Source organism: Bombina bombina, chromosome 4 (genome assembly GCF_027579735.1).
Source record: "Bombina bombina isolate aBomBom1 chromosome 4, aBomBom1.pri, whole genome shotgun sequence".
NCBI classification, from domain to species: Eukaryota; Metazoa; Chordata; class Amphibia; order Anura; family Bombinatoridae; genus Bombina; species Bombina bombina.
Genome location: NC_069502.1, coordinates 284,932,840 through 284,953,236, shown reverse-complemented (window position 1 = coordinate 284,953,236; position 20,397 = coordinate 284,932,840). Strand labels below are relative to the sequence as shown.

The window sequence follows — 20,397 nt, the reverse complement described above, 5'->3', positions numbered from 1 at the left end:
GGCAATATGTTGGAAGAACGACCAGAGAGGTGGCCAAAAGAATTAGGGAACATCTCTCATACATTTCAAGTGAAAGAGCATGTTCAGCTCTATCAAAACATTTTTTGGATGTACATCAAGGTAATGTTGGGTCCATTAGGTGGAAGGCTATCGAGCATATAGTCAGACCCCCAAGAGGAGGTGACAAATTGCAGATCCTAAGTCGACAGGAGATCTATTGGATCTACAAATTAGATAGCCTGTTACCTAAGGGGTTAAACTTTGAGTACGATATCATCAACTACTGGCAAAGATGATATCGCTACCTGATTTACTGATCTAATTTGGCTTTTGGATAGACTGTATAGAACTTGATTCTAGTAAGTTTGGGAGGTAGTGCATGCACCAATTGAAAGGAGATTTGTATATGGTTAACTCACTCCTCATCATGCGTCTAGGTATATAGCCATATAAGGGATCATCTGTATTGGGGATAAGAATTTGATTATTTAGCTCCTTTGCTATATATATCCTTCTGTTACGGCTGAGGTCAGGATGTTTTATTAGTATATAGCTCTGGGACTCGGTTTAGGAGGGGTTAATTTTGAAGCTAGTTAATTTCAGCCAATAGTATTGTTTTTACCCTTTTTTAAATCAGTTGAGCCTGTACACTATCAGGTCTATGATTACGGTCACCAGGACCGAAACCGGTCAGACCATGCTTACTATGGCTTAACACTCCCTGTGTGAAGTCAGATGCTGTCACGTTGCATTTTGCCTGTTTTTAATATTATTAATAAAATTATTGTTTTTACATTCTTCTGAAGCTGGACTGCCTTGGATTTTCCTTCCTTTTTTACAATTCACTACGGAACACTGGGGTTCCGGTTTATTTCCTAGGCGTCCACGCCCACAGCCAAGAGCCAATGATTAAGCAAGTTACCTGAGACGCTACTTCAACTGAATGTGTTACCAGCGGAGAGAGACGGTTGCACTAAGAAGGTAGCTGAGCCGATCCGGACAGCAGCAGCAGTGACAAGTGAAGGAGAAGCTGTGAAAGTGCAAAACATCCACTGCCAGATTTTTGTGATCCGGACTATATGGCCATCAAACAGCGAGGGGTGAGTCTGATGATCCGACAATCAGTGGATACCACTAACTACAGATTGCACAAACTTAAGTTTGGTGGGGGGTAGGAGGGATTGTCTTTCCCTGTTCCCTTAAACCACTGCTAAAATTGTTAAAACTGTTGAAGTGGTCTGCCCGGTGAGAAGTGGGAGGAGCTAAAGCCCCGGTAGTTTCGAACACTCTCTAACAAAATTTGGATACGGGCACATCAACATTCCTTGTGACTAACTCTTCGTGTGATTTCTGCATGTATATATAGCACAATATGGAATTATCAAGTGAATATTGACTGTTATAATCTATATACATGCATACATGTGGGTATTTCTGATGGTCCTGTGAATAAGTGGGAGAAGCCCCAGTTTGCATTCGTATGTGTATTTGCATTGACATCACTTTAAACATGGACACAGATGCATAGTATCCCACAACAAAAGGACACTTAATTTATGACCCCCTATATATACACGTATATAAACGTCTCTCCTTGAGCTTAACAGTTATAGCCCTTTTCTCAGGTTAAAATTCCCCATTGAATTATTATTTTTTCTTTCTCCACACACACATATATATATATATATATATATATATATATATATATATATATATATATACACATATATATTTACTGGGAGCACACAGTTCCCATAGAACGCAATGTAAAGGCCCTTTTCAGTTCTGTTTTTTTCTAACAACCCACTCCCACCAACTTAAGACCCCAAAAACTGCCTAGTGCATATGGGTTTTTTTAAATAAAAAGGTACATTTAAAAAAACAAACAAAAAACCCCCCACTATAATGTCCTCTATTTTGAGGCACTTTTAGAAAATTAACTAGAGATCGGAACCCTGGTTAATTTTCGGATTGCAAATTGCTACCGCTAGCTGTTATAACAGCAAAGGGAGTGAGGAATTCATATAACAAGCTCATATAGGTGTGATGGACAGGTTTCCACATGCTGTTGAGGATATAGTGTTTCTATTGTTAGATATTAGATATTTACAGTATATTTTAGAATAAATTACAACACAAAATAATAATTGTTGCTAGTAGTTTATTGCTTAGTTTATTGCTTGTTTTTCAGTGGCCAAGCATCCCACCACAGCAAAACCAGACTTGCTAATGGACAACACATGGCTAGCCACGTGCCACATTTTATTAGCAATATTCCCATTGTTTTGAAGCCTCCTTTTATAAGGCTATTATATTTTCTCTTTGGCTGATGTCAGTTAAGGACCGTTACAAATTGAACTTCTACGATGGCTGTGTAGAATGTAACAGGATTTGTCTTGTGAAATCTGCAGAATAAACTTTTAATGCTTACATGACTTTGAAAGTCAACAATTTGTTAAATGGCAGGAAAAATGGCCACATTAAAAAATTATACCGCTAAGTTTTTATACTACACATAATAACATTGGATATTGCAGCCTGAAAGTGGCTAATGTCTATTTAATTTGAAATAGTTTTTTAATGTGCTCTGTATTCTGGAGACCAGACATCCAAAACCTCTGGAGGGCCAAGTTTGAGGAACTACATTTCCCATGATGCTCAGCTAGCTGATATGCTGGCTGAGCATCATGGAAAATGTAGTTCCAAAACCTGTGGAGGGCCAAGTTTGAGAATATCTGCCCTAGACAAATGCGTAGTGCTTGATCCAGCTCAGTATAAAATATGGACCTTTAGGAACTAGAGTTGGAAAGCCCACAAGCTCCCCATTTTAATATGCCAATTTTTGTCAAATTTCAATTTAGTGCACATTATTAAAAGGACAAAACAACCACATAATCTAAATGAATGATACAGTGGCAATAAGTATAATAAAATAGTATTAAACTCTTTAAATTATCAGTTTATGAGCCAAAATAATAACTCCAAAACTACAAATATTAGACATTTTTGAAGCGTAGCTGTTGATGAAAAGTAGATGAAAAACCTTACCTTCCCATATCTATAAGCTTTGATCGTTTCCCAGCATAAACTTTCCTCAGAAGATCCTCTGTTGGTACAGGCTTAATATAAGGGTCTGCACAATACCAGGAGCAATCCGAAATGCTTAATTTCAATGCTTCAATTAGGGTATGGAGATAATCAGCACTGTTTTGCCCCATCTCTGTAACATTAGAAATGATTACATTTCTAAACTCAAAAAAACTGCTATGACATTAGCATAATAGTTTTGTTGATATTATTTTCATATAAAAAATAAATGCATATAAGACGGACGTAGTGCAGCAAACTTGTTTATTGTGAATTAAGATGAGTGGTGTTAACTACTGTACCATCTTGTAAAGCACAGGTTAACATTTGTGTTTATTTACATATTTTATATCAATATCTGTACTTTCTTACGCATGTATATTCCTCACAACTAATGATTTCTTTGCCCATGAAGTGTTTCCTTATTTTTAAGTGTTAAAAGGGACAGTCAACATCAAAATTGTTATTGTTTAAAAAGATAAATAACACCTTTACTACCCATTCCCCAGCTTTGCACAGCCAACATTGTTATATACTTCATAACCTTTAAATCTATACATTTGTGCCAGTTTCTAAGCCACTAAAGACAGCCTCTTATCACATGCTTTTTTATTAGCTTTTCACAACAGAGGGGAGCTAGTTCATGTGAGCCATATAGATTACATTGTGCTCATGCCTGTGGATTGTGGATGACACTGCACTAATTTGCTAAAATGCAAGTAAATAAATAATAAATAAAAAGTCATGTGATCAGGAGGCTGTCAAAAGAGGCTTAGAGGCCGAATTATCAAGCCGTCAACTATGCTGCATTCGACGGCACCAATACGCTCGCCTAACATCGCTGCCGCAGACCTGAATACACTCTGATTATTTATAAAAAAAGCTGTAAAAAAGCCGCGCACCAAGTACGGGGCGATGAGCAGTGGACTGTTGTTAACTAACAGTCATTGATCTCGCTGCTATTCAGCTTTTTCCCAACTTTATTTACCCTGTCACTAAATGCCGCCACTATACTAAAATGTTTAACCCCTATCCCACCACTCCCGGACTCCGCCGCAACTAAATAAAGTTACTAACCCCCATCCCGCTGCTCCCGGAGCCCACCGCAACTCTAATAAAGTTATTAACCCCATCCCTCCGCTCCCGGACCCTGCCGCAACTAAATAAAGTTATTAACCCCTATCCCCTGTAAGGCTTGTGGGATACTCCTCCATCAGACCGAACTCGGCCAGTAGTCTTGTTATCCCGGCGTTGAGCCAGAGAGATATGGAATATCCCAGAGCAGAGAATATCAGGCAAATGAGGAGAGCGGCACTCACCACAGGCAGGACAGCACAAGGCAAATTAGGCAGACAGGGTACTGCAACAGAAAATCAGTTCAGCAGTTCAGGGGTTAAAAAGGAAACGTAGTGAGACAGGCAGGGTTAAGCAACAATGTATCAGTCCAGCAATTTAGGGGTTAACCAGATAGTGTAGTAAGACAGGCAGGGTTCAGTAACAAAGTATCAGTCCAGCAATTTAAGGATTAACCAGATAGCGTAGTAAGACAGGCAGGGTTCAGTACCAAAGTATCAGTCCAGCAATTTAGGGGTTAACCAGATAGTGTAGTAAGACAGGCAGGGTTCAGTAACAAAGTATCAGTCCAGCAATTTAAGGATTAACCAGATAGCGTAGTAAGACAGGCAGGGTTCAGTACCAAAGTATCAGTCCAGCAATTTAGGAGTTAACCAGGTAGTGAGACAGGCAGGGTTCAGCAACAATGTATCAGTCCAGCAATTTAGGGGTTAACCAGATAGCGTAGTAAGACAGGCAGGGTTCAGTAACAAAGTAATAATCCAGCAAACGATCTATCACTCCCAGGAGCACACAAAGTAGCACCTATACTTGGGCAGCGATAGGTCGTTTGCTACCTGAAAAAATACTTGCAGATTGGCGCCCAGAGACCGTCCGGCATCAGGAGCGAGCGGCAATGACGTCAGCCCCGCACGCATCCTGAGCCGACACAGCCCTAGGCAACGAGCATGGGGAAGACTCTGCGCCCCTAGCAACGGCACGGCGTGACATCCCCCCGCTCCCGGACCCCTCCACAACTAAATAAATGGCCTCCCACATAACTACCACTTACTAAACCTATTAACCCCTAAACTGCCAGCCCCCCACATCGCCATAAACTAAATTATGCTATTAACCCCTATACCTAATAACCTGCTAACTTTACATTAAAATTACAACATCCCTATCTTATAACAAATTTAAACTTACCTTTAGAATTAAAATAAACTATATTAAACTATGAATTAACCTACCCTTAACTATTATACTAAAATTACATTAAACTATATTAAACTACTAATTAACCTACCCTATTATCCTACAATTATATTAAACTATATTAAACTATTAATTAACTTACCCTAACTATTATATTAAAATTACATTAAACTAACAATGAAAATAACTATATTACATATTTAAAAACCTAACCCAAATTATTTAAATCTACTATTAAAAATTACTAAGTTACAAAAAAATAACAACTAAGTTACACAAAATAAAAAACACTAAGTTACACAAAATAAAAAATTAATTATCAAATAATTAAACTAATTACACATAATCTAATAGACCTATCAAAATAAAAAAGCCCCCCAAAATAAAAAAAAATCCTAGCCTACACTAAACTACCAATGGCGGTTAAAGGGACCTTTTGCGAGGCATTGCCCCAAAGAAATCAGCTCTTTTACCTGTTAAAAAAATTACAAATACCCCCCCAACAGTAAAACCCACCACCCACACAACCAACACCCCCAAATAACCTAAAAAACCTAAGCTCCCCATTGCCCTGAAAAGGGCATTTGTATGGGCATTGCCCTTAAAAGGGCATTCAGCTCTTTTACTGCCCAAAGTCCCTAACCTAAAATTAAAAACCCACCCAATAAACCCTTAAAAAAACCTAACATTAACCCCCGAAGATCCACTTACAGTTTTCGAAGACCGGACATCCATCTTCATCCAAGCGGGCCGAAGTCTTGATCCAAGCGGACAGAAGTCTTCATCCAGACGGCATCTTCTATCTTCATCCATCCAGCGCGGAGCGGCTCCATCTTCAAGACATCCGGCGTGGAGCATTTTCTTCTTACGACGTCTCTTGAAGAATGAAGTTTCCTTTAAATGATGTCATCCAAGATGATGTCTCTTACATTCCGATTGGCTGATAGAATTCTATCAGTCAATCAGAATTAAAGGGGAAAAAATCCTATTGGCTGTTGCAATCAGCCAATAGGATTGAGCTTTTATCCTATTAGCTGATCCAATCAGCCAATAGGATCGAGCTTGCATTCTATTGGCTATTCCAATCAGCGAATAGAATGCAAGCTCAATCCTATTGTCAGATAGTGCCGAATTTGTATTCGGAACATCTGTAATGATGTAAGCATCGATCTGTGTCGGATTGAGACCGGCGGATCGTATGTTACGTCACAAATTTCAACTTTTGCCTGTCTGTAGGCATTGATAAATGGGAATTCCAGCGTATTTGCGGTTGACGGCTTGATAAATATCCCTCTTAGATACAAGGTTATCACAGAGGTAAAAAGTGTATTAATATAAACATGTTTTCTGTGCAAAACTGGTGAATGGGTAATAAAGTGATTTTTCTATCTTTTTAAACAATAAACATTTTAGAGTTGACTGTCTCAATGGGCAGTCTACTTAAATTTTTTTATTGTTTAACTCCACCCCTGGGATACTACCATACTGCTTGATTTAAATGGCTGCCACGGTAGTACTAAGACTTATCTTATGAATACATGCTGCACATAAGCAATTAAACTTTGTTTATATATATATATTATTATTATTATGGGCATGTATGTTTTATGGGCATTAAAAACAATTTGATTTTTTTAAGCTAACTTGATTTGAGATAGTGATATTCCAATTTACTTCTATTATCTAATATGCTTTATCCTTCAGATATCTTTGTTGAAGACATAACACTGCACATAGGTGAGCCAATCAAATGAAGCATATATGTGCAGCCCCAAATCAGCAGCTACTGAGCCTATTTAGAAAGGATTTTCAACAAAGGATATCAAGAGAAACTTTCGGCTAGATTACGAGTTTTGCAGTAATAGAGGTGCGGTGCTAACGAGCAGTTTATTCTCACCGCTCACTTTCCTACAGCGCTGGTATTACAGGTTTTTACAAACCCGGCGTTAAAAGTGAGCATAGAGCAAAACTTTGCTCCACACTTCACTTCAATACCAGCGCTGCTTAAGTCAGCGGTGAGCTGGTGTAACGTGCTCGTGCACGATTTCCCCATAGGAATCAACGGGAGAGCCGGCTGAGAAAAAGTCTAACACCTGCAAAAAAGCAGCGTATAACTCAGTAACGCAGCCCCATTGATTCCTATGGGGAAATAAAATTTATGTCTACACCTAACACCCTAACATGAACCCTCGAGTCTAAACACCCCTAATGTTACACTTATTAACCCCTAATCTGCCGCTCCCGACATCGCCGGCACCTACATTATACTTATTAACCCCTACTCTGCCACTCCGGACATCGCCACCACCTACATTACACTTATTAACACCTAATCTGCTGCCCCCAACATTGCCGACACCTACATTATTTTTATTAACAACATATATAGGGGGCATGACAGAGTAGGTAACATTGCTAATTTTTGCTAAATGGTGCCACCCTTCAAATAGATAAAATATAATAATAAAGATAGAAAAATACCAGGGATTATTTTTATTAACCCCTAATCTGCTGCCCCTGACATCGTCGCCACCTACCTACATTTATTAACCCGTAATCTACCGCCCCCAACGTCGTCACCACTATTCTAAATTTATTAACCCCTAAACCTAAGTCTAACCCTAACACCCCCTAAATTAAATATAATTAAAATACTTTTGCCGCTTCCTTGAGGATGGATGTCTGGTCTTCAGAACAGTAAGTCGATCTTCAGGGGGCTAGTGTTTTTTTAAGGGTGTATTGGGTGGGTTTTATTTTTTAGATTAGGGTTTGGGCCTCAAAAGAGCTAACTGCCCTTTTAAGGGCAATGCCCATCCAAATGCCCTTTTCAGGGTAATGGGGAGCTTAGTTTTTTTTAGATAGTATTTTATTTGGGGGGTTGGTTGTGTGGGTGGTGGGTTTTACTGTTGGGGTGGTTGTTTGTATTTTTTTTTACAGGTAAAAGAGCTGATTACTTTGGGGCAATGCCCCGCAAAAGGCCCTTTTAAGGGCTATTAGTAGTTTAGTTTAGGCTAGGGTTTTTTTTATTGGGGGGGCTTTTTTTATTTTGATAGGGCTATTAGATTAGGTGTAATTAGTTTAAAGATCTGTAATTTGTTTTTTATTTTCTGTAACTTAGTGGGTTTTTTTTGTGATTTAGCTAATTTAATTTATTTAAATTTTTTTAATTTAGTTTATTTATTTAATTGTAGTGTAGTGTTAGGTGTTAGTGTAATTTAGGTTAGATTAGGGGTTAATAAAAATAATGTAGGTTTCGGCGATGTTGGGAGCAGCAGATTAGGGGTTAATAAGTATAATGTAGGTTGCAGCGATGTTAGGGGCGGCAGATTAGGGGTTAATAATACTTAACTAGTGTTTGCGAGGCGGGGGTGTGGCGGTTTAGGGGTTAATATGTTTATTCTAGTGGTGGCGATGTCCGGAGCGGCAGATTAGGGGTTAAAATTGTATTTTAGTGTTTGCAATGTGGGAGGGCCTCGGTTTAGGGGTTAATAGGTAGTTTATGGGTATTAGGGTACTTTTTAGCACTTTATTTATGAGTTTTATGCTACGGAGTTGTACCATAAAACTCTTAACTACTGACTTTTAAATTGACAGGATAGGGTGTACTGCTCACTTTTTGGCCTCCCAGGACAGACTCGTAATACCAGCGCTATGGAAGTCCCATAGAAAAAAGACTTTACAAAGTTTACGTAAGTCGTTTTGCGGTAAGGCCAAAAAAGTGTGTGGTGCCCCTAAACTTGCAAGACTCGTAATACCAGCGGCAGTAAAAAAGCAGCGTTAGCACCTGTTAACGCTGCTTTTTCAGCCTAACGCAAAACTCGTAATCTAGCCGTTTGTTAATATAAACAAATTGGAAAGTTGTTTAAAATTGCATGCGCTTTTTAAATCATAAAAGAAAAAAATTGGGTTTCATGTCCCTTTAAACTGTAGCATTAACGGAAGTTTTTGCTCTTAATTATAAAAGTGCTTTTCAAATATAAATCTGCAGGCATATTACTAATAAACTCATTTGTAATATCCATTCATTAATAAACAAAAACCTTCCAAGATAATACAGTTTGACTATCCCCTAAATTAAAGCAATCACATGGCTTATGTACTGTATTATAGCATATCATGCTACTGATAATGTACCTTTCACTTTAAAGTTTTCCAGAATATTCAAGGCTATTAGTACAATGATTCCTTGTCCATTTGGTGGTAATTCCCAGACTTTCAAACCCTAAAAGGGAAATAGAATGTGTTTTACCAGGTTTGAGGGAAATACAAATTACACTGAACAAAACGGTTATATTGAAGGGAGCGTCTCCCAAAGGTTAACTCTTATAGTAATTCATAACATAATTAGAATTTGGCAAATAACAAATGATCACAAAGACAATGTTTTGAGAGTGGGAACATTCCGATAATCAAGGTATCTAATGAAAACTCTTAGTGAACACAGTCTCAATCTTAAAAACCAATGTACTGTGAGGAAGAATGTGAGAATGTATAACTCAGTTGTGCTTAAAGGAGACAAAAATATAATTTATACTTGCCCGATAAATTCATTTATTTCATGGTGGTGAGATTCCATGATCTATTACTCTTCTCTACAACTAGGAGGAGGCAAATATTCCCAGACCTCAAGAGTTCTATTAAATCCCTCCCACCTAATGTATAGCCAAGCAAAGTGAGGTAAAAAAGGAATAAGAGCCATAAAAAGAGCAGGAGAAAAAACTATGTGCTGAAGATAAAATCTAACCCCAAAACAACATTAGGGTGGGGGTCTCGTTACTCTTGGGAACTAATACCCAACCTGTGGAGTCCATGAGTAATAACATAAAGGGAGGGACACACGCTAACCCGACAAGCGTTAACCCAATGTGTGCAACCCCGATGAGCAGAAACCTAGATGCTAACTTGCAGAAAAACAAACTAAGAGCGTCAAAAAGCCGACACCCTCAGAACTGCAAGGGTATAGTGAAAAAGATCTGTCTCAGGGCTATATATATTAAGCAAACATATAAACAACAAGTGTATAGATGTTAATAAAAAGATACTTACCAATAGACTACTCGTCAACTAGCAAACAAACAGCAGACAGCCAAACCAAAACTGAAACATAGCAGAGGTGATAGAATAGGACAATATTGTAGATCCATAAAGGGAGGCAAAGACAAGTCCCTGCAACCAATAATAGAGGGTTTATGAAAAATGTCCTATGAAGTGAAAAAAGAATCACAAACCATATGCCATATACATCCCTCTGACAAGCACTGTACTCTGAAGGGAAACCAAGCCTCATTTTCAACTAAAAAACCCCTCTCTCTAAAGAATAAAATGCACACCTTCATTCTTCAAAAATAAAGACTACAGTATGTGTTGTGTAAGAGGAGGGGTTTTATAGAGCTCTTGGAGTTTGGGAATCTCTGCCTTCTCCTAGTGGTAAAGAAAAATAATTCCCAAGAGTAATGGATTGTGGATTCTCACCAACTCTATGAAAGAAATAGAGACTTTTATCTAAATACTTTCATATGTTTATAGAAATTGCAAAGGTTTTCATAGAGCATTCAAATGTATTAGATGTGAAGTTGTTTGAATTAGTTAAAGGGGCATTTTAATAAAAAAAATAAACATGCTAAATCTCATTAGAACATGTAATGTTTGCATTATTGATACTATCGAACAATGGGCCAGATTACAAGTGGTACACTAATTTTTTATCACTCATGTGGGCTAACGGCACTCAAGGTAAAAAATCAGCACTGTCGGGTTAGCACTAGTATTACAAGTTGAAAATTAAAAGTGTCTGAGTAAAAGACTCAGGCGTGCTAACTTCAGTACTTTGGATATCATGACCACGCGAGCTCTCTCAGCCCATACACTTCTATGGTGTGTGTTAAAGAAAGCCTTTTCATTTTATTGCACATGCACTAACCTGAAACTGCGCTAGATAAACTGCGCTCAAACCAAAGGTGTGTTAGGAATACTTCAAATTTCTAATGCACCTAAGAACATATGAATTTCAAATATTTCTGTTAAAAACACATTAAAACATTAAAAATGATATTGCATGTTTTAAGGTATTTGACTGGGAAGGGCTCAATTCTGTGTTTGTGTGTGTGTGTGTATATATATATATATATATATATATATGTGTGGGGGTGTGTGTGTATATGTGTTTATGTATGTGTGCACACATACATACACACATATACATACATATATCTTTATAATATTGCATGTTTCAACGTATTTGACTGGGAAGCAGGTTTTCTGTGGGAAAAACAAGCCTTCTGGCTTGTCTAGATTTGTTAATGTACTACACAATGAGTTATTTTCTCTCTCTCTATATATATATATATATAAATATGTCTATATATGTGCATATATATATATACTATATATGTGTGTGTATATGTGTTTATGTATGTATGTATCTATCCAAACACCCACACAAACATTGAAGCCCTTTCCAGTCAAACACCTTGCCATATACCATATATATATAATATCCATTTGTAACCCTTTTAAACCCTTTTGATCAATATTAAACTGATTTTTTTTAGTAAAAAGTGTATATATTAGTTTAATACTTTATTTTAAAATGTTTTACTTATTTGTAGCTGTGTAGAAAGTACAGCAAAGTGAATATTGTACAGTCATCAAATATGTCATGAAATACCTTATCTGAAATAAAAATACCTTAAGGAAATGGTTCATATATAAGATGAGTCTCCTCAATCTTGTCCCACAGTTAAAGAGCCATGAAACCCCAAACATGTAATTTATGATTCAGATAAAGCATACAATTTAAAATAATCCAATTTACTTCTATTATCTAATATGTTGCATTCTCTTCATTATCCTTTGTTGAAAAGCATATCTAGGTAGGCTCAGGAGCTGGGAGCTAGCTGCTGATTGGTGGTTGTACAAATATACCTCTGATCGGCTTACTGATGTCTTCAGCTAGCTTCTTCAACAAAGGCAACCAAGAGAATGATGCAAAATTGATAATAGAAGTATAATGGAAAGTTGCATAAAAGTGAATGCTCTATCTGAATCGTGTCCCTTAAAAAAATAATAAAAAAAAAATAAAAAATAAATGCTGGGACTTTAAACTGTAAAGAGAGTGATGTGAAGATGCCCTTTGTTCTGTCGACCATCAACAGTTACTACCCAAGAGAAAATTCCCTGGGGGTGTCATATGGCACAGTATAGACAATTATAGTAGATGTTTTTGACATGAGAAGATTGCCAAAACGTCTGTATGTTGACACATGAGACCCCTTGCTAAAAGCATTGTGATAATAGCGATATTATAAAAAGGGATCTGTCTTGCGATCAAGATTGGCTGTGAAATGTTATAAAGGGCTGAAATCAATGTTTTTAGGCAGTCTGACCAAGAGGAGTTTTACTGTACTTCTATACTATACCTCTCTGTGGGAGACGATGCTTCTCTAACACCAGTGAAATTTTAAAAGCAGAATTGCCACCTGCGCTAAAGGTGTAATGTAAATGATCCATTTAGACAGTATTGATTGGCAAAACAATTTATATTTGTCAGCTGAAACTTAAAACTTTTCATTACAAAAATCGTGAAACTAGGACATAAATAATAAACCCATAGGAGTTGGAGGTGTGTGGGTATACTTTAAGGGCTTGATTATGAGTGGAGCGCTAAATTTTGCTTGCGTGCAATACCAGTGCAAGCTAATGTGCGTTGGTATTACGAGTAAAGCACAATGCGAACGTGAGCTCGTGCTCGAATTGCTAGGAAGCATTACCCTCACAAGAGCGCGCTTTCATAGACTCCAATGGAAGTCTTGTTCTGATGCCGTCAGAAGGAGTAAGTAGCACAGCGATAGCAGCATATTTTTTAAATATTTATGTACATGATTATATACATATATATGTATGTGTTTATATGGGTATATACACATATTAACACAAATATATATGTATATAGTCATATACATATATATTTACATGGGAACACACTTTGATAAAACCTTAAAAGCAGTGGTTACTATCTACAATGGGATATTAATATCCCATAGACAAAATCTTCTTCCTAAAAAGAAATGAACACGTCAAAATTTAAACTAAAAAATGACTAAACACATACTATTGTATGTAACAGAATAATACATACATATAATAAACTACATTCATGTGTACAATATACCCACAACTCCTATCTTATTAAGGTGTTTTTTTCCGTTCTTTATTTATTTATTGCCATCACCAAACCCCCCAAAATAAAAAAAACCTAACACTAAAAAACCTAAGCTACCCATTGCCCCATAATGGAGCATTTGTATGGGCATTGCCCTTATAACGGCAATCAGCTCTTTTGCAGCCCATGAAAATAAAAAAATCCCTGAATTTAAAAAATAAAGACACCCCAAAAAATAAAAAAAGCCTAACCCCCAAATAGGTACTCACCGTTCCTGAAGTCTGGCAGAGAAAGACTTCAGGAATTTAGTATTAGGTTGTTGTTTTTTAAGTATTGTTAGGATTTTTTATTTTAATTTTAACTTAGTATTTTATTATTTTATGTACTTTGGGTTAATTTAGGGGGTGTTAGGTTAGGGAGATTAGTGATTAAATTAGTTAATTGCGTTGTGGGGGTTGCCGGTTTAGGGGTTAACATCTTAATTAGGTTTATTGCATTGTGAGAGGTTGGCGGTTTAGGGGTTAATATGTTAATAAGGTTTATTACATAGTAACATAGTAACAAATGCTTGAAAAAAGACTGAAGTCCATCGAGTTCAACCTATACAAATCTAAAATATATACAACAAGCTCCAGTTAAACTTAAATAATCCCACTAAAAGGTCACCCATTTAATACTAGCAATCATATCCATGAATTTTGTTTCTAGACAGAAATGTATCCAAACAATTTTTAAATGTATCTATGGTATTAGCATTCACTACCTCCTTTGATAATGAGTTCCACAATTTTATTGCTCTTACAGTGAAAAAATGTTTCAATTGCAGGAGATTTAATCACCTTTCCTCCAACCTTAAATTGTGACCTCTTGTCAGAAACAATTTTCTTGGAATAAACAGAGCTTCTGCCATCTCTGTATATGGGCCTTGATTATATTTATTAGACTTGTGCATGGCGGAAAAATTAGTTTAGTTTCGGATCAATTCGGATGTTTTGGAATTTCGGTTTGGATTGATTCGAATTCGGAAAAATTTGAATGAATTCGTTTCGGATTCATTTGGATTCGAATAAATTCAGCTGGATTCGGTTCAATTCGATTCGTAAATTCGGAATTTCGGTATGTGTTAGGTGGGATGTGCTGTGTATTAGACTAGTATTATGTACTGTATATTAGGTGTAACCCATAGCAGAGTGATATAACCTAATATACTGTACAATACTAGTGTAATCCATGGCCATCCGAATGTAACGAATAAATACGAACTAATTCGGATTTATTCAGTAGATTCGGTACTACCGTAATTCGGAAATTCAAATCAATCCGAATCTCCGAATTTAATAAATTCGTCCGAATTTTGATTCGGAACTAATCGAAATGCACATGTCTAATATTTATATAAAGTAATCATGTCACCTCTCAAGCACCTTTTTTTTCTAAAGAAAATAGACCCAGTTTGGCTAGCCTCTCCTCATAGGTTAAATTCTCCAATCCCCTTATTAACTTTGTGGCCCTTCTCTGAACTTTTTCTAGTTCTGCAATATCTTTATTTGCGATCGGTCCCCAGAACTGCACTCCATACTCAAGGTGAGGTCTTACCAGGGCTTTATATAGTGACAGAATTATGCTTTCCTCCCTTGAATCAATGCCTCTTTTAATACATGCTAGTATCGTATTAGCCTTTGAAGCAGCTGCCCTGCATTGTGCACCCATCTTTAGCTTGTTATCTATTACTACTCCCAAATCCCTTTCCTCCTCTGTTTGGCTATGTCTTGTCCCCTTTAAAAAAATACGTTGCCTGCTTATTTTTACTTCCAAAATGTAGAACCTTGCATTTTCCCGTATTAAATCTCATTTTCCATTGACCTGCCCATACTTCTAATTTTTGCAGATCCCCTTGTAATGAAAGTTCATTCTGCTCTGACCTAATGACCTTAGTTAACTTAGTAACATCTGCAAAAATAGAGATGTCACTATTTAATCCTGACTCCAAGTCATTTATAAAAATATTAAAAAGAACAGGGCCCAGTACTGATCCCTGAGGGACTCCACTGATTACCTTTGACGAATCTGAGTATGATCTATTTACTACTACTCGTTGCTCCCTATATTTTATCCAGTTATTTATCCATGAGCTAACATTTTCAGATATTCCTAGTCCCTTAATTTTGTGCATTAATCTCTCATGTGGAACTGTATCAAATGCCTTTGCAAAATCTAAGTATATCACATCAACTGATTCCCCTTTATCTATATTTTTACTTACTTCCTCGTAGAATCTAATTAGATTAGTTTGACATGATCTATTTCTCCTAAAGCCATGCTGATTAGAACTCATAATCTTGTTTACACGAATATGCTCATTGTGCTAATTCCATTCCAAATATTTTATAGAAGCTTAAAAAACAATGATATACTGTATATTTGAAACCTATGAGAATATTCATAATCTAACTTATTAAAATTTATGCCTAAATCAACTATGTATATGAATAAAAAAAGGAAGTGAAATGGTGAATTATCAAAATTGACAATAAAAATTAAACACTGCCATTATCTATGTTCTCGTTTAAGGGAACCAATGTCTTATCTCCAGATCCAATATGTTTCCCTCTGTTTTAAACTTAAAAATCTATTAGAACCCCAAGATTTGGGTATTTGTTCAATAGCCAATATCCTAAGAACATTAAGATTATATTTGTGCTGCTCCATCAGGTGTCTGGGCACACTATGATTGAGAAGGGTTTTTTCTTAACATTACAAAGATGTTCACTCCATCTTTTCTTGAGTCTAGAAGTACGACCTATATACTGAATTCCATACAAACACACTCCAGGAGGTAAACAACAAATTGAGGATCACAAGTCAGATACAAATTGATCTCAAACACTTCCTTTGTGATATGAGACTGAAACTTGCTTATCCCTCTCTGAGTGTGATCACACATGCCACACAACGTTTTGCCACATTAAAATTCTCCATTGCTAATAAGTCCTAACTAACTTGTGACAACTTTGTTAGGGGCCGAACCTATTTTTAATGTTGGGGCTCTGGTAAAGGTGCATAATGGAGAGTCTCCTATTATATCCTTAAGAACTGGATCAATGCTTAGAATGAACCAGAACTTATTCAATGTATCCTTAATAAACGTATAATTACTATTATATGTTGTGATAAATCATAATTTATGATTGACTTTAAAATCAATAGGTTTAGGTTTAAACAAATCTGCTCTATCTTTCTCTAAAGCCTACAAATAACCTGCATTAATCAACTCCAGAGGATAGCCTTTTTTTAGAGAACCATTCTTTAAGTAATGTGGACTGTTCTCTAAAAAGTTTGAAATCTAAGCAGTTTCTCCTTAACCTACAGAACTGATTAAAAGGAAAATTTCTTTTAAACAACTTATAGTCGTTGCTATTACAATTTAAATAGCTATTTGTGTAAACTTTCTTGATAAAAGTTCTAGTAGCTACATTTCCCTCTATATCCCAATATAACACTAGATCAAGAAAATCAATTTCACTTTCCTCGATCCTGGAAGTGAAGTACAATCCCAGATTGTTTTGATTAAGGTGATCTACAAAAAGACATGCTCCATCTGCATTGCCCTCCCAAATAAAAATCAGTTTATCTATGAATCAGCCGTAGAACACCAGTCTCGCCCCAAATTTTGAGGAGTAGATGAACTTCTACCCAAAATAACCCATAAAAAAGCTTGCAATATTGGGGTGGCGAACCTGGTGCCCATGGCTGTGCTCTTAACTTGTGAGAAGAATTGTTCTTGAAAAACAAAGTAGTTATGTTGGAGCACAAAAAGAATAGCATCCAACAAAAGACATGTAAGTCGATCTGGAATATATACTGTATATGTTTTCCAGATAATATTTCACTACCTCTATGCCCAGAGAATGTTGAATGTTGCAGAAAGAAGTTTAATATCCACTTTATGAATAGGCACAAAAGGAGGAGCCTGCAAAACCTTCAACAACAAGTTAAGATTCCAAGGTTGAGATAATAGCTTAATGATAGGCTTAACCTGAACCAAAACCTGAACAAACACATGAATATCAGTAAGAATAGCAATCTTCCTATGAAACAAAACTGAAAGAGCAAAGATCTGCCCTTTCAAAGAACTGGCAGATAGGCCCTTATCCAAACCATCCTGAAAAACTCCAAAATCCTAGGAATTCTAAAAGAATGCCAAGAAAAGCCATGATCTACACACCAAGAAATAAAAGTGTTCCAGACCTTATGATAAATCTTCCTAGTCACAGGCTTACAAGCCTGGATTAAGGTTTCAATCAAAGAATCTGAGAAACCTGTGAGGTGGGAGGATTTATATAAAGCTCTTGGGGTTTGGGAATCTCTGCCTCCTCCTAGTGGTAGTGAAGAGTAATTTTCAGGAGTAATGGATCATGGACTCTCACCACCTATATGAAAATATCTAATCCATCAAGATTGGCATCTGAATCAGATTTGCAAACCAATTTATGCAGGACCTGTCTGAAGCAGCCAGAATAATCAAGTATGCTCTATTCAATCTGAACTATGACCATGGGAAACAGAAGTAATCAGATCTATCAATGGGAGATCCCATTTTCCACAATCTAGTAGAAAACTATTTCAAGGAGAAAACAATCCTGTGGAAGAGATGTTCTACTGTGCAAAATATAGAAACATATTCTATGACCGATCAAAAAATAATGAGACATCCTTCATTGCTAAGGAAATGCAAGCCCCCCCCCCCTTGATGGATGATTGATAAAAGTTACAGATGTAACATTGTATGAATGAAAACTCAGATAAGTTTCTCATTTCAGAAGAGGAAAGCTCTTAAGGAACCTAAAGATTGCACTGAGTGAAAGATAATTATTGTTAACCTTGCCTTGTGAGGAAAAAAAATCCATGTGCTCTCCTGGACCCCAAGACTGAATCCCAATACAAGAGAATTGTGTCTGCAGACATTATTTTCCAAGATAAGCAAATAAAGTATGCACCCAGAAAAATGGTTTAGAAAACTATCCACTGAGACAGCGATTTCCTCACTGAAGAATCCCATAGGATTCTATGAGATACATAAGTGAAATCTTTCTACCATCATGCTGCATAGTCACTGAGTCTATAATGACTCCTAGAAAAGATACTCTTAAAATGAGAATGAGAACTCTTTGAAATTAATTCTCCAACCATGTCTGCAAAGAAAAAACAGTAGACTATTGTATGAAATAAATCTGCAGAAAAAAGGGAGTCAATATGTCATCCATGTATAGAGCCACTGAACTACTTGAGTTCTTATTACACATAAGAGAGTTCTTATAACCTTTGTAAAAATTTTGGGAGCTGTAGACAGACCAAATGGAAGGGCCACAAATTGAAAATGTTTGTCCTGAAAGGCAAATCTTAGAAACTGGATATGGTCTATGAATAGGAAGGTAGGCATCCTTCAAATTGAACGTGGACATAAACTGACTCTGTTGAATAAGGGGTAGAATGGTCCATATTTGTAGTATTTGAAAATAGTAACTCTGAAATTTGTTTAAAGTTATTAAGTCCAGAATAGGTCCAAAATTCCCTCTTTCTTTGGATTAATGGAAAAGGATGTAATAAATAATTGGCCTTGTTCCAAAACTTGAACTACAACTAATTAAGCCAGAAAATTTGGAAAGTCTTTCGTAATGTGAGACAGAAGACACCTTCCTTGAGTAGGCCTTGATTTGAAACCTAATCTTTAATCCTGGGAAACTATGTTTAGAACCCAGAGATCTTGGACAGACTGTGATTAGGTCTTCTAAAAAAAAGGCATAAATTTCACCCTGCCAGAAAATAATCCAGATTGTGACCGTACCTTGATGCTGATTTGAAAGAGAAAGAAGGTCTATAGAATACTTGGCCTTGTTCCAACTGGAATTAAACTTTTAGGAAGATCTGGAAGATTCAGGTAATTGGAAGGAGGAGGAAGATGGTTCCTTACTTGACAAAAGGAACAACAAAAACTATTTGTTCTATTTTTTGCCTTAGACTTTTTGCCCTGATGGAGAAAAGTTCCATAGTGGAAATGACATTGTCAAGACCAGGTCCAAATAAATTCTTTCTTGAAACAGAGAAATAAAAGTCTATCTTTGGATAGGGAATGGGACAAAAAATAAGTGCATTCGTCAATTTTTCACATCCATAGAGACTTCTGAAATTTGCTTAAATTGTCACACCAAAGAGCAGGCACAACTGCTACAGAAGCAATGCTTGCAGAAAAAGGTCTTTTGATGAAAGGTCACAAATGATATGTCCATATGGTCCCTGAATGATGTACTATCCTCTAAGGGAATAGTAGTGTGTTTGGCTAAAACAAAATAGCACCATCCACCATTGGAAAAGTTTACCAAAGCTCTACATTAGTGGCTGGAAAATTATTTTAATAAGAGCTTCAGGAACAGGAAAAAAAACCTTGAGACTTTCCAGAAATCAAATCTAGTTGTTTGGAAGGTTTTTCCTCAGATGTTAGGTGTTGGACACCTAAAAGTACATACAAACTCTTTAGGCAAAAAAAACTAAAATGTTCAAGCTCAAGCATGAAACAGGTAGACTCTGTATCCTGATCAGTAAAAGACTCATGATCCTCATAAAAAACGCACCTTTAGAAAAGGTCTGAAAACTACAAGGGCATCTGTGTTCTGAATGGCTGTAAGACATAAATGTAACTTTAGGATGACTTTCAGAAACAACTACAGCACACACAAACCTTTAAATCCTAGAACAAAATTGAAGCACTCCCTTGTATTGAGGAAACAGAGGGAGGACAGATCCCCTTTAGATGCAAGAACAGCATTATATTGTTAGACTGCCTAATGTGATCCATTCAGGAATTGCAAAGCTGAACTGGT

At 36.6% G+C, this 20,397-nt stretch overlaps 1 protein-coding gene across 10 annotated transcripts in view; it reads right to left on the bottom strand.

Annotated features, from left to right (window-relative positions):
* LOC128656206 (glutathione hydrolase-like YwrD proenzyme) overlaps positions 1-20,397 on the bottom strand; it is a 628,013-nt gene that overhangs the window by 136,411 nt on the left and 471,205 nt on the right. For all 10 annotated transcript variants that reach the window (XM_053709982.1, XM_053709989.1, XM_053709980.1 and 7 more), the window contains 2 exons: positions 9,493-9,580; positions 3,049-3,220 (listed from right to left, as the gene is read on the bottom strand). In XM_053709982.1, the coding sequence (XP_053565957.1) occupies positions 3,049-3,220; positions 9,493-9,580 (260 nt within the window). The remainder of the gene's footprint in view (positions 1-3,048; positions 3,221-9,492; positions 9,581-20,397) is intronic.